This window comes from Coenobita brevimanus, chromosome 24 (genome assembly GCF_032717465.1).
Source record: "Coenobita brevimanus isolate Jiangsu-jjx chromosome 24, ASM3271746v2, whole genome shotgun sequence".
Lineage (NCBI taxonomy): Eukaryota > Metazoa > Arthropoda > Malacostraca > Decapoda > Coenobitidae > Coenobita > Coenobita brevimanus.
In genome coordinates, this window is record NC_136977.1 from 15,753,341 (window position 1) to 15,768,888 (window position 15,548).

Here is a 15,548-nt window from a genome sequence, read left to right on the forward strand (position 1 = left end):
AAGCTGCCTTCATAATTGTGATGTTCGACATATATTTTAGTGGTCAATGTGGTCTGGGAGGTGCAATGCAGAAGGTCTGGACACAGAATCTGGCCGGGACACGTAAAAACATTGGCGGAGGTTCAGCGATCGAAGCCAACTGTAAAAAATCTTCCTTAATAACAGAGGCGTCTCCAGCGTAAATATGTTTTTCTTTATTTCTCTGCAAAGTTACGTTACAGACACTAGTAGGATCGCCGATATGTTGACTGCCAGATGAAAAAAGAGGTGTCAGATCTTTGTCTTGTGTGTTTTTGTTCACACCCCATGCAGCCATTAAGATTCACTGTCATTTCCTTAGCATCATCTGTACCTAGTTTTCTCACATATTTGTTTGCCGTATCCGCCCACCTTCTTCTTGGACTACCGCATCTCCCACCTTCACACACACACACACACACACACACACACACACACACACACACACACACACACACTTCACCACCCACATTATATACATTCTTCTCATACGACCACAGTCTAAACACCCTATTCTCCCCTGTTATCGACAGACTTTCTTGCCACATCTCTTTCACAAACAGCTTTTCATATCCTATCCAGTCTGCGCAAGCCACACGTGTTCATGACAGTCCTATCTTCATTGCTCTTACTATTGGTTTTTCAGACGCTTGCCATACATCCACACCCATTCTACAATAATGACACTAACACATCTTCATTCACTCCTGTAGCTTGCAAACCCAGTCCCCTGGTTTGAGAAATTTATTTTTATTGTTTCTTTACATTTTCCTCTTTTCTTTTACAACACCCAGGTACAGTTGGTTCCATAAAAAAAAAAATGGGCCAGCTGTGGTGGAGGGTATGGAAGCCATCCCTGCCTTACTGGACTGCGAGTTACTGTCTAGACGGTCCCCAACACTTCAACTAGCACCGATGTAGTTTACAGTACAGTAGTCACTAGTTGTATATCAGTTTTAACTCAGTCGAGATCCTTAACAGAATATAAGAGTATTACTGTTAGGGCTTGGGTCTGGTGATGTTGATTTCTGATAACCAGAACAATGCCTATATTACATAGTCTCTTTCAGGGGATGCCAAACAGTCCGACGTTTTATTCCGGATGCCGACACTCGACTGAATGTGTAAATAAACAGCTTTTGGGAAAGAATAAGTTACTGAATAAAATAATATGTCAGGGTTTTATGGAAACCCTTGTGCAGTGGGGTAACAGGGCATGCGAATTAAGATTCCTAAGGTGAATTTTCATTGTAACGTCATGTATTAAAATGAGTCCACCAACACAACTGTGATCATAGCCAAATGACACTACGTCACACTGGAATAGACTATAATTTTCTTACTGACAGAATTTTAAGAACTTTGGGCTGGGAAAAACTTGCAGTCATGTAGCTATATGTGCATAGTTAAACACTGCACCACATGTCCCTCTTCTCCCCTCGTTCTAGACATACGTGTGTGTGTGTGTGTGTGTGTGTGTGTGTGTGTGTGTGTGTGTCCATGACTGCATGTTTGTGCATCTTATTCTAAAGGCTGAGCACTAGCCTGACTGAACTAGCTGATCAGCACCGATAAACAATGAAAATTATTCACTACACACTGCACAAGGGTTTCCATAAAACCCTGACATATTATTTTATTCAGTAACTTATTCTTTCCCAAAAGCTGTTTATTTACACATTCAGTCGAGTGTCGGCATCCGGAATAAAACGTCGGACTGTTTGGCATCCCCTGAAAGAGACTATGTAATATAGGCATTGTTCTGGTTATCAGAAATCAACATCACCAGACCCAAGCCCTAACAGTAATACTCTTATATTCTGTTAAGGATCTCGACTGAGTTAAAACTGATATACAACTAGTGACTACTGTACTGTAAACTACATCGGTGCTAGTTGAAGTGTTGGGGGCCGTCTAGACAGTAACTCGCAGTCCAGTAAGGCAGGGATGGCTTCCATACCCTCCACCACTGGTAGCCCACTTTTTTTATGGAGCCAGTTGTACTAAACACTTTGGCTGTAAAATGTGAACTCTGTTTTTCTTTTCTTTTTTTCAGCAAACAACATAGTTTTATTAATTTCAGAACAGGTACGAACTACTGAATCTTGACTAACGTTGTGACGCAGTATTAAGAAATTTAATATGTATTTCATTCCAGAACATCCTATCTATCTATCTATTGCCAGGAAGATATTAAACTATTCCATGACCGTACGTACCTCATATTCTGGCATGTGTTTTTTCAGCAGTAAAGAATCCACTGCAGCCAGAGGTCAAACTCTTTCATTATTTGAAGCCACACCAGCACATCACACTGAGTCACCTTCACTCACAACAATCATTTCTTTGTAGATACGATTTCTTTGAAACTACGCCTCTCGTAGACATTTCCACAACACTGAACCAGTCTGAAAAGTACCTGTTCACTTAACAGCAAGCAACACATCATCGTCTGCATACATCAGATCCGAAATTCTCAGCCCTTCATCATTCCTCGTCAGTCTCACACTTCACCATTCCTTACCAGCTACAACCTTTTTTTTTTTTTCCCCCAGCAACTCGAGCTTGATTTGTGCTGTTTTCCTGTTACGCGTGACTCGATCAAAGAAACAACTCACTTCCCTGTTTGTCCGACGATTAATTATAACGATCGAAACCAAACCACAGTCTTAAAAGGAAGGACCACTGCGTGCCTCGGATAGTCGACTGGCCCTCGATGTTTGCACCAAATTCTAGGAAGATATTAAACTATTCCGTGATCGTACGTACCTCATATTCTGGCATGTGTTTCTCAAGGACAGGGCTAAACCATTAGTAATCTTATCTCCCTTAACCAGCACGGTGACAGGTGGCGTACACTTGCCTCAGCTGTGCCTTGCGTTTTGTTGAACGATTACGCTTTGTTGCAAGATTACAGTCACTGATTTAGTATTGCACAGAGCTAAATGTTATGAAGTCCTTCGGTGTGATGTCTCTTCATGATCCTTTTCACCTTATGGTACTTTGCATAATGAAGGGGTGAGAAATTTCCTCCATAATTCATTGCTATGACTTTTTTTTTTTACTTTATCGCTTTTTCACCACAATGCGATTTTTGTTTTTGAAGTAACATCTGTCGTGAAGGGGGTGAGTAATATTGCAGTTTGTGTCCCTCACAAATTATTTAGATGTACAATTGTGTTTAACTGTTGCTACGCAAACAATAAGAAACACAGGCCAACTCATACAAAGATAGCCAGGTCAGTGTATAATAACGATGACAAAGTATATCATATTATCAGGAAAATTAGGCTCAAATGTTCAAGGTCACTTACCATGAGAGAAAGGAGGGTGGGTGTGGCAGACAACGTGGGCAAGCTGGGGCAGGTACTAGCCACTGACTGCCTCCTACAGGATACTGACCCTCGCCACGTGAGACGACAGATTTCAATGAATCTGTTTAAAATAAAGGTCCGGAGAAATAGCGTGAACTTGTGCTTGAGTGTGGCAGAGTGAGGCGAGTGAGGCTGTGGTGCTGGAGTCGAGACTGATCTCACACACGAGTATCAGCTGCAGGGCTGCCAACACCACCACACTCATGCCACATAATAATTCATTTCACTGTTCGTCACATACATCACACCGATGTTCACTTCATATATCCTATTAGCCGAGTAATTCTTGATATAGTCAGTCGAAAACGTGGATATATTGACAATATATTAAGATGAAAGGCAAATGGCAAGTGAATGGGACTAACGTTGACAGGAAGGGTCTCAGATAATGCTTGTCTCCCACACTGTTGTACACACAAGAGACCATTAGCTCCGAGGGTCATTTGGTGATCATTTATTTTTTTACGATTACCATGACAAATCTGGTCGAGGTACTTGACAGAGCTGTTTATTTTTTAGGCTTTACATTAAAGGCAAAGGATTTATAATAAAGCGTGCATAGTGATAATGCCACAGATAAAGTGGGACAGAATTTCCTGTGGTCTTATCACCATTCACAACAGCTACTGACTCTCTCTCTCTCTCTTTCTCTCTCTCTCTCTCTCTCTCTCTCTCTCTCTCTCTCTCTCTCTCTCTCTCTCATATATATAGATAAGCAAATAAACATTTATATACATATATATATATATATATATATATATATATATGTGTGTGTGTGTGTGTGTGTGTGTGTGTGTGTGTGTGTGTGTTTGTGTGTGTATGGAGAGAGAGAGAGAGAGAGAGAGAGAGAGAGAGATTTTTGTCTGCTAGTCACTGGTTGGTGTGGTGTACAGGTGTACTGCTGCTGGCGGGGCTGTACACCACCACGCTGTCCTCCACCCTGGCATCACTCTACGGATCACCTCGCGTCCTACAGTCCATCGCTGCTGAGAACGTCGTACCCATCCTTGCACCGCTCGCAAAAGGGGTATGAACCTCCACTCTCTCTCTCTCTCTCTCTCTCTCTCTCTCTCACACACACACACACACACACACACACACACACACACACACACACACACACACACACACACACACACACACACACACACCAAGTGATCCTGACCGACCCGGTGAATTACACAACAAATCATGCATGCTTGAACATTTTACCTTTGGAGATAATTTACGACTCCACATGTTTAGGTTTTCTTATGCTGAACTGTGTGACCCTAACTGGTTCAGTTCAGTGGCATGTGTCGCCTATAGACTTAAGAATACATTTATCAACGTTCACTTATTACACTCACCTTCCAGAGCCAGACAGTGGACAACAACATTTACTTTAGTCATATGCATTTGTTATTAGCCAACACTGATTTGATTCTAGACGAGACCAATACGATGCTAAACTGTCAGCTATATTTAAACTGGTAATGCTTAAACTGTAAACTTGTGATCGACCCCTACTTACTGTATACTTTGAAAGAGTTGGCAGGAACGAGTGGCAGAGGACTTTAGTAGGTAACACAACACTAGTAAAAACAAAATAATTCCCTTCAGACGAACCACTCACCATTTTCATTTGTAAAAGATGATGTAACAGACCTCCTTGGGTGAATCTTTTAAGGAGCAGTTGTTCTTAAATATCTAAGCAATATTAAATCTTATTTATGAGAAAAGTATTGCACCAGCAACACCACACTGACAAATGGCGACATATCAATAAGTGCTTCCCAACACCGTAGTACTGCTCATTTCAGTATAGTTAACGACTTCGTCTTTCATTAGTTAACCCCTTCAATCGCATGGCAGGTTTTACTGGTTTATTCATACTATTTTCATATTATTTCATCCAGCTTAGTAGAAAACTACAGTCGTATTAGTTGTTGTTTTTGTTTCTCCATATTCATATTAACATGGACGGGTTAATGATGGCTGTATCTAACCCTCTCCAGTCTAAAAACTCTCAGAATTGAATAATTCTGTCCTCGTGCTAAGCTGGTTAAATATATCCTTGTTGCGTCACTGCAGCTCAACGTGGTCTACACTAAACCGCTGCTTTTGTTTAAGAGTTTGCTGATAACCAATATATATACTGCATACTCGATGACAATATAGGATTGGTAGCTAAGTAGATGGTTTTGAAGTGCCGGGAGGAAATGAAACTGTGAAGGCCTTGGTGAGGGTTGTATTGGAAGAGGATTGTCCGTCACACTTTCTTCCTCAATCCTCCACCCACTCACAAGTGCACGTGGAGGGTGAAAAGAATTCCCTAAGAAATGGCAGAACAAGCCAATGTCTAACTTACAGTCGTCTTCTTGCTGACATGAGAGACTTGAAGTGGCAGCGCCTCTTCCCTGGTGGTTTATTTTTTTCATATTACATTTTAATCCAGCATTCTCTTGTATCTTATTTATATCGTTTCACCATCGAAACAGTTTCCATTAGTAGTATATAAGAGGATGTTGGGTGTAGAAGCGGCCCTAATGAGGGAGGCCAGTGTTTGGAAACTTCCTGTATTGTTGTCTGCAAATGATACTGTGCTGTTAAGTGAAGACGAAAGGGGACTGCAGGGCCTTCGTGAATGAGTTTGGGAGAGTGTGCAAAAAACGGAATCTAAAGGTGAATGTACTGAAGAGTAAAGTTATGGTCCTCGAGTGAACTGAAATCACTGAATGTACAGTGAGGCTGGATATTGAGGAAATGGAATATGTGAGTGCATTTAAGTACTTGGGCAGTGTGATGTGTAAGGATGGAAGTTTGGAGGATGAAATGCTTGAAGGGGTACAACTGGGAAGAAAGGCTGCTGGTTCTTTGAAATCAGTGATAAGAAATATGGAAGTGAGCATGGACGTAAAAAAGTCGCTGCATGATAGTACTGTGATACCAACTCTAACGTATGGAAGTGAAGCTTGGACCTTGTTGGAAGGACACAAGTCAAGAGTGAGAGCAGTGGAAATGAGTCATTTGAGAGGAGCATGTGGAGTTACATGGAGAGACAGACTGACAAATGAGGAAGTGAAGGAGCGTTGTGGTGTGGATATGGATGCGATAAAAGCGTTAGGAGAAATACACCCCCCTGGGGGTAGGGGGGTTTGTCAAGAATACTCCCCCAGTATCCCTGCTTGTCGTAAAAGGCGACTAAAAGGGTTGGCGGAGGGTTAGTGCCCCTCCCCGGAAAACAACTAACTAAAAAAACAAACAATAAGCCTCGGACAAGGACTGACCAAACGTTGACGACCAAGGACCGGACAAAGGACATTGCAATTGGAACGTGGAATGTAAGAGGAGCAAATGATGAAGTGAAAGAGAGAGAGATTGTCCAGGTGCTTGAAGATGCGAAAGTGGATGTATGTGGAATAACTGAAACAAAATGGAGAGGAGAAAGTGTGAGAGAATGGGAGTATGGTTGGGGTATATGTGCAGGAGTAGGTGAGAATGAGAGGGCAAAGGAAGGAGTATGTATAGTTGTGAGTAAAAGATGGAAGAGGAGCATAAGACAGTATGGATCAGTTGGATCAAGGATTGTGTGGGTAAAGTTGAAAGTTGGAATACAAATGTGGGCGATTGTGTGTGTGTATGCGCCAACGCAAGATCGTGCTAGAAGAGTGAGAGAAGAGTTCTGGACAAATGTAGAAGTGTGCATGGAAAAGTTTGGAAGGAATGATAGAGTGTTTTTGATTGGTGATATGAATGGTAAAGTTGGGAATGTGAAGGTGGATGGAATAGTTGGTGAGTGGGGTGTGCCTGCTGAGATAGATGAGAATGGGAGTGCGTTAGTGGACATTTGTGCTGGGAGGGGTTGGTGATAGCCAATACCCTCTTCAGGCATAAAATGATCCACAGGTATACATGGCGAGTGATGAGAAGGGTGGGTGGTGAATTGAGTGAAAGGAAGGCAATGATTGATTATGTGTGTGTGGATGAAAGGATGCGAAGATGTATATTGGATGCAAGAGTTTATAGAGGTTGGGGGAGTGGACTTTCTGACCACTACTTGGTGGTGGCCAGAGTTAAAGTTCAAGTAAGATGGAGGAATAGAAGAAGGGAAAGACGAGAGGAAGGAGTAGTTGCAAGGAGAGTGGAAAGGTTACAAGAGGATGAGAAAAAGGCAGAGTATAAGAGAGAAGTGGAGGAACGATTGGGCAAATATGAGTTGGAGCAGATGGGGGACGTGGAAGGTGTGTGTAGAATATTTACAGAAGAAATATGTGCAGCATGTGATGTGGTGTGTGGAAGGAAGAGAAGACGGAGGGGGTGCAAGGAACAGCGTGGTGGACTGAAGAGGTGAAACGGGCTGTGGCACAAAAGAAGAAAGCATACAATGAATGGATGAGAAATAGGGGCATGGAAGAAGTTGAGAGGCGGAAGAGAGAGTTATATGTAGAAAGAAAGAGAGAGGTGAAAAGATTAGTAAGAGAGAGTAAGAAGAGAGTGGATGAGGAATTTGGAAGGAATTTGAGTGTAAAGTGGAGGGACTGTAAGAAAATGTTCTGGAAAGAGGTGAAAAGAGTAAGACAGGGTGGAAGTGGAGTTAGCAGGGGAGTGAAAGATAAAAATTGTAGATTACTAGTGGAGAAGGGAGAAAAAGTGAGCAGATGGAGAGAACACTTTAAGGAATTGTTGAACGTGGAGGATGGAAGTAATGCGAGTATAAGTGGCTGGGGAATGGCTGGAAGAAGGAGGGAGTTGAGAAGACAGGAAGAAATCAGTAGGATAGAAGTTGTGGAAGCAATGAAGAAAGTTAAATCAGGGAAAGCCCCAGGAGTTGATGGAGTGTGTGGTGAAATGCTGAAGCATGGGGGAGAGATAGTAGTTGAATGGATGTGGAAGATGTGCAGATTGGCCTGGGAGGAAGGTAGAGTCCCGGAGGATTGGAAGTCAGGTATAATTATTCCCTTGTACAAAGGAAAAGGGGAAAAAGAAGTGTGTGGTAATCATAGGGGCATTTGTCGTCTTAGTATAATAGGAAAAGTATATGGTAGGATACTTATTGACACAGTTAGAGAAAGAACAGAGAAATTAGTTGGAGAAGAACAGGGAGGCTTTAGGAAGGGAAGAGGTTGTGTAGATCAGATATTCATTCTCAGATCTTTAGTGGAAAAGTTTCTAGAGAAGGGAAAGAAGTTGTATGCGGCTTTCATGGATTTGGAGAAAGCATATGACAGGGTGGATAGACTAGGATTGTGGAAAGTGTTAAGAATATATGGAATAGATGGGAAGTTGTTGAATGCTGTGAAGAGTATGTACGATGGTGCGAAGGCTGCAGTGCGTGTGGATGGTGAACTAAGTGAATTTTTCTCTTTGAAAGTTGGGTTGAAACAGGGATGTGTCATGTCTCCATGGTTGTTCAATCTGTACATGGATGGGGTAATAAAAGAGGTACAAGGCAGGGTAGTGGATGTTGGAGTGGCCCTGGTGAGAGAGGATAGTGTTTGGAAACTCCCTGTACTGTTGTTTGCAGATGATACCGTGTTGTTGAGTGAAGACGAAGGGGAGCTGCAAGGCTTGGTGGATGAGTTTGAGAGAGTGTGTAAGAAACGGAATCTAAAGGTGAATGTAGGGAAGAGTAAAGTGATGGTCTTTGAGAGAGGTGAAGTCAGTGAATGTACAGCGAGGTTGGATGGTGAGGAATTGGAAAATGTGAGTACGTTTAAGTACTTGGGTAGTGTGATGAGTAAGGATGGAGGTTTGGAGGGTGAAGTGCTTGAAAGGGTACAGCAGGGAAGAAAGGTTGCTGGTTCTTTGAAAGCAGTGATAAGAAACAGGGAAGTGAGCATGGAAGTGAAAAAGTTACTACATGACAGTATTGTGATACCAACTCTAACTTACGGAAGTGAAGCTTGGACGTTGTTGGAAGGACACAAGTCAAGAGTGAGAGCCGTGGAAATGAGTTATTTAAGAGGAGCCTGTGGAGTCACATGGAGAGACAGGCTGACGAATGAGGATATAAAGGAGCGTTGTGGTGTTGATGTGGATGTGATAGGAAGCGTTATGAGGAACACACTGAGGTGGTTTGGCCATGTGGAGAGGATGGAGGGTGAAAGACTGACGAAGAGAGTGTATGTGAGTGAGGTGGAGGGGGAAAGAGGGAGGGGGAGGCCGAGGATGAGATGGAGAGATGGGGTGGAGAGGTATATGAGAGAGGGGGGTGTGAGTTGGGAGCAGGGGAGTGAAATGGCGGGAGACAGGGCGACTTGGAGGCGATTTGTTTGTGGCCACCCCAAACGGGATTGAGGCGTCTGGCAATAGATAGATAGATAGATAGAAATACACTGAGGTGGTTTGGCCATGTGGTGAGGATAGAGAGCGGAAAACTGACGAGAAGAGTGTATGTGAGTGAGATGGAGGGGGGGGAGGGAAAGGGAGACCGAGGATGAGATGGAGAGATGGAGTGAAGAGGTATGTGGGAGAAGGGGTGTGAGGTGAGGGTAGGGCAGTGAAATGGCTGGGGAGAAGGCGACATGAAGGCCATTGGTTTGTGGCCACCCTTTACGAGATTAAGGCACTGGCAATAGATAAATAGACCGATAGATGTGCAGGTGTAACAGGCAAAATACATAGCTTAGGAAGAAGTATTATGAAATCTCCAGAGGCGGCGAGAAAAAAGCCCTTTGAGTGCGAGGAGGAATGACTGGAGGGAGACGTGTTAGACATTGAAGTAGTAAGAGGAATAGAGACTGGGATGTCACACCACCAGACACTGTTATCATGGGCCAGTATTCTAGTGGGTTAAGGAGACCCCCTAGCACCTCTTCCTTTGCAGTATATATCTGCGTCTGGTACATTGATATGCTTTTGTATGTCGTTATGCAATATGTTGATACTGAAAAGTTATAAGTAACATGTGAAACAATAAAACTCTGTAATGTGCAGAATTAATCGTTAATGAAGAGGTGCCACAAGCTTGCTGAAGCGAGGCGAATTGGGGGCCTTGAATCACGCGAATGTATTATGCAAAAGAGGTGGCTGTATTATCGCCAGTGATGACGCTGGTGGTGACACTGGCGTGGCCTAAAGGAGGTGTTGTTACCGAGTAGGGATATGTGTGGGAACCGTCCTTTTTGCAACACTACCCCCGAAAGGATAAAGCACCACGCAACATAGATGAATTTACTACATTCACTGCGACGATGATTTTTAAAATTTCGAGTTCTCTCTTGACGTATATATTCAACTCGGTGAGACTTTTGGAACAGGATGGGTAATATGTGTAGCTTTCCAAACATTTGGTCTTCCCTAAACTGCAGCAACACTAAACCCAAACAAGACCTCTTCGGGATAAAGCAGTTAACCCTCTTATGACACCAGCAGTAACACCCAGACTCCTATGACCCACTCTCAGCTGAATAAAATCCTCTGGCGAAAGCTTCCCTAAACTGTATCATGACTAAACCCAAACAAGACCTCCTCGGATTAAAGCAGTTAACTCTCTCATAGTAGAAACAACAAAAGTACCGGTATTCTTATTGGTAGTACCATTAACCCTCTCACAGTAGGCTGAACTCTGGTATTATATTCGCACCAACGCCAATTACGTTCACCTGAGCGCGAGTCCTATGAGCTGAGAGTGTTAATATCATACCTGACTTTACAGAAGGGTCCCAACAAGGTGCCTGTGTTGTCGCTGCTGGTGACGGTGCTGGTGACGCTAGTGTTCCTGCTGGTGGGTCAGATCAACACCCTGGCGCCCATCGTCACCATGCCCTTCCTTGCCACCTACGCTGCCATCGACTACGCCTACTTCGCCCTCGCCATGACACACGACCTGCAGCGCGCCAGGGAGGCAAGGTTCAGGTGAGGCAGGCTGAGTGAAGGTGAGGTAGGCTAGGTGATGGTGAGGCAGACTGGACGAAAATAAGGCAGGATAGTTGATGGCAAGGCAGACTGGGTGAAGGTGAGGCTGACTGGGTGAAGGTGAGGGAGGCTGGGTGAAGGTAGGCAGGCTGGATGAAGGTGAGGCAGGGTGGGTGAGGGTGAGGGAGGCTAGATGAAAATAAAGCAGGACAGGTACTGGACTCCACACGACAACCCTATCAAACCTGAGGAGGAACTATTCCCCCTCCCCCCCACAAGTTACGTCTGGGTCGACTGTAGTTATTCACGCCATTCCTTTACATTTCCTACCTATTTTTACTTCAGTGAAGTGAGCCAGACACAGTGCTCAGACGCAGAATGGCCGTTATATTACTTAAAATAATATTCAGTTTTTTAGGAAAGTAATACTAGTAGTTGCATCCCCAGGCTCATCTGGACGAGAACGTCGTGAACTGCTGGCCAAGATTGCCTTTTTCCTCAGCCCACCATCCTCATTTCTGTGGGCATGGAAGGAGTTGAGGGATGTCCATATAATTGGGGAGCTCCAACGCTCGACCATATCGGTGTCATTACATGAAGGCGTCCCTCTCCAGCACCGAAGAAGATAGTTAGAATAATTATTTTGGACAATTTTAGACACTTTCTCGTATAACATTCCTGACGCAAATTACGAATAAGCGAGATACGGTGTGCTCTTATTTTGTGACTCCCAGTGTGATGTTACAGTGAATGGAGACTGGAATTGGTGAGAGAGTTCAAATGCCTGGGTACAGTGACCGAAAAGAGAGGAAAATGTGCAAAAGAGGTGGAAAGTAGAGTGACTCAAGGAAGGAAAGTAGCTGGTGCTATGAAGGACTTAATAAGAAACAGAGGCTTTAGTGTTGCAGCTGCGCAAGGCTTACATGAAGGAGTGTTAATGCCAGCATTAACATATGGGTGTGAGACTATGGTGTGGCATGAAAATGAAAAGTCATAAATGAGAGCAGTGGACTGCTGAGGAATGTATATGGAGTACAGAGAGTGGATAGGATACGAAATAATGTGATTAGTGAAATATGCGGAATGAGGAAGTCGGTGGACACCAGGATCGAAGAGAGTGTACTGAGATGGTACGGTCATGTGAGAGAATGGATAACAACAGAGTGGTGAAAAAGGTATATCTGAACGAATTTGAAGGAGGAAGGAGGCGAGGTGGGCGAAGGAGAAGGTGAAGGGATTTGGTGGACGAGTGTGTGAGGAAGAAAGGTATGGAAGTCGGTAAGGCTAGGGGACTGACAAGAGATCGAACTGGCTGGATGAATATTGTGAGAAGTGCATGATCAGGGATTTGGCACCCCTTTTTAACGTGACAGAGTCCAGACTAACTCTATCGGATACGTTTATGTGAAGCTACAGAATGTAGTGAAAATTTTTGGGTGTATCAGATAGAGCCAGGATTCCGGGGGCTTGAATGATGAGTGAATGGAAGCGTGGCCCATTGGATTAGGCATACTTGGGATGTCTGGACGTTGGTGGAATGATCATGGTGATGATGATGAGCACTTGTTACAAGATTAATGCAGATGTACGAGTATTAAAGGGAAATTCCAGTACCGATAGTAAAGATGGGGTAGGCTGCGACTCTGTTTAACCCCTTTAATCCCATGGCTTATTCTTTACTTCATTCTTGCTGCGTGACTTTATTCAGTTAATGTGACACTTTTCGAACTACAAGAGTTAGATATTTCACAGACCCATTCAGTATAAAAGATCTTCAACAAGATGAATAAAATCTTGTAGAAGTGGCAAGAATAAACCAATAAAATACGTCACCAGACTCAGATATATTGCAATTGTGGTTTTACGACGACAGTAGCCTTTCAACACAAAACAGTGCATCGAGAAAATTCAGATGGAAGAGAGTCCAGGTTAGGCTGAACTGTTGTATCTTCCCAAATAACTTAATTTTGTAATGTGGGATATAACTCTCTTATAGAATTTAGTTTAGTTTGCTGTACTCTAATAAACTTCATGTTCCATCAAGCCCAAGTAAACGCTAAGTTCTTGTATGTCGGAAATATGTTCCGAAATATCACAAATTGTTTCCATATAAATGGTATTGTAATATGAGCTTTTTTATAGGTAGTAATGAAACTTTAGCGGGAAATAATTTTGTGATTTAATGTGGACAAAACAGCACACACACACACACACACACACACACACACACACACACACACACACACACACACACACACACACGCCACAAACTGAGGACTGCGTGTAACTGGAGGTGACAGTGGAGAATGGGACATGACAGAAGAGTCCCAAAATTATTACAATACCTGTGTGTGGTATTGCAGGGGCCAGACCTTCGGGACGCCCACCTTCGACTACCGCGGTGGTGGCGGCAACACGGACCTGGACCATCTCTTCCCTGAAAGAATCACACACAAGAAAGTCATTACGGTAAGCATCGCCCTCCTAAAGGCCCTCACACATACAGTCTACAACTACTTTTAACACCTATTATGGCTGCAAAGAACTAGGTTGATTATTTAGAGACGGAAAATAAACCTAAAAATGCGATGCCTTTTATTGGTGTTTGGTGATCTAGCTGTTAGAACGCCCCAGCGAAGTGACGACTTTACTAACGTTTATGGATTTGATCCCAAAGAACTGGCTGGAAGTTTTTCGATCACGTAATGCCACCAAGGCTGGTCATCTACCCCATAATTTGTACTAAACTCCGTCAGACTTCCTACATCTCAAGCGAGGTAATGTGGGATTGGCTTTTTTTTTTTTTTTTTTTTAATATTATGGTTGTAATGACTCAGCCGGACAGCCAGTAAGTGGTATTTGTGAGGGTAGTGAATGTGTCTCCTTCCTGGACAGACGGCGGCCAGCTCGGGCACGTCCAGCCTCGTGTCCTCCCCAGACGACCACTCCAGCATCAAGTCCGACACCGACCATTCCGCCAAGGGTGAGCCTCATGGATCAAAAGGTGATGATTACTTTAGAGTTTAGTACGTCATTTTCCTGGTGTGTTCTCTGAGATAATTGTAGCTGAATAAAACGCAAAGTAATGCAGTCATGAAAAAGTAACACATGTAGTTCAATGATAGAACATTATCACCTTGGCGTGTTTTATGCTAGACCTACAGACATGCCTGGATTACACATAATCTGGAAGTACTTTACAACCTTTCTCTTCATGGTGTCAGACGTAGCCTGTATTCTGCCCACTGTTATTCCTTTACCTTGACTACTGAGCTATCAGTGCAGTGGAAGACGGAGCGGCACACACACACACACACACACACACACACACACACACACACACACACACACACACACACACACACACACACACACACACACAAATGATATGGAAGGGATATATATCCGTAGTACTGTACTGTGTAACTTTGTCACTGAGCAATGGGAAATATGCTGGAAAATTACCAAAATCTATTTCAAATTAAGGTGGACGAATTGTAATAATTTCCTCTTATTGTGAGCGGCCATAGCTTAGCTTATGTGTGGTGACGCAGTGTGCGCAGGACGTAACCTGATGCCAGAGTGGTAATACTTGGTGTTCCGGCAGGTGATGGCAGTGTGGGCAGCAGCAGTGTGACGGGCGAGGCCACACCTTCCCCTGTGGGTCCTGGGGGAGCCATGAGTATCTCCGGCAAACCCACACACTGGTACTCATATTTCTGCAACAGGTGGCTTTCTCTACTTGGGGTAAGTTGACAAGGCTCATTCTTTCTGACATAGTAATTCTTATTCCTTACGTTAAAAACTGAAACAACAGGCAGACGGCTCTCGCTCCTTAGCGTTAGTTGACAAGTCTTCGTCTGTTTCAAATAATAATTCTTTTCCCCTACTTTGCGTCATGAAACAGCAAGCAGAAGTGTTATCAGATCTACCTTTCCTGACTGGGACCCACACTTCAGCAACCGATGACTCTCCCTCTTTGGTGTCAGTTGACTAGCCTTAATGGTGTATCATTAAAACTGAGTACGCCAAGGTGAAGGCATGCCCTTAGTGTATAAAGACCACTTCCAGAACACCTGAGGATAGGAAATGGTCAGACAGCATTCCACTTTATGTTTACGTGTTTCATAATGACGGCCAAAACTGGGGGTCTGTCTTCCTCTGTACGATTCTTGTTAAATAATATAATATATTTTTTTACTTTTAAAGTCTTTGATATATTGCCTTACCTTAAATCATGATATAACAGGCAGAAATATCAGATTATTTTGTCTTTCCCCCAGTCTGTCATTCCTTGTACTTGTGACCTCTAATCAT

The 15,548-nt window shown here is 43.4% G+C and overlaps 1 protein-coding gene and 1 long non-coding RNA gene across 2 annotated transcripts in view; one reads left to right on the top strand and one right to left on the bottom strand.

The window, feature by feature from the left end:
* LOC145393498 (solute carrier family 12 member 8) overlaps positions 1-15,548 on the top strand; it is a 102,967-nt gene that overhangs the window by 81,232 nt on the left and 6,187 nt on the right. Inside the window, exons 7-11 of the mRNA XM_080267625.1 lie at positions 4,286-4,419; positions 11,032-11,231; positions 13,595-13,700; positions 14,127-14,214; positions 14,839-14,978. Coding sequence (XP_080123751.1) covers positions 4,286-4,419; positions 11,032-11,231; positions 13,595-13,700; positions 14,127-14,214; positions 14,839-14,978 — 668 coding nt within the window. The remainder of the gene's footprint in view (positions 1-4,285; positions 4,420-11,031; positions 11,232-13,594; positions 13,701-14,126; positions 14,215-14,838; positions 14,979-15,548) is intronic.
* LOC145393500 (uncharacterized) overlaps positions 1-15,548 on the bottom strand; it is a 145,669-nt gene that overhangs the window by 45,454 nt on the left and 84,667 nt on the right. The gene's annotated exons all lie outside the window — the stretch shown is intronic.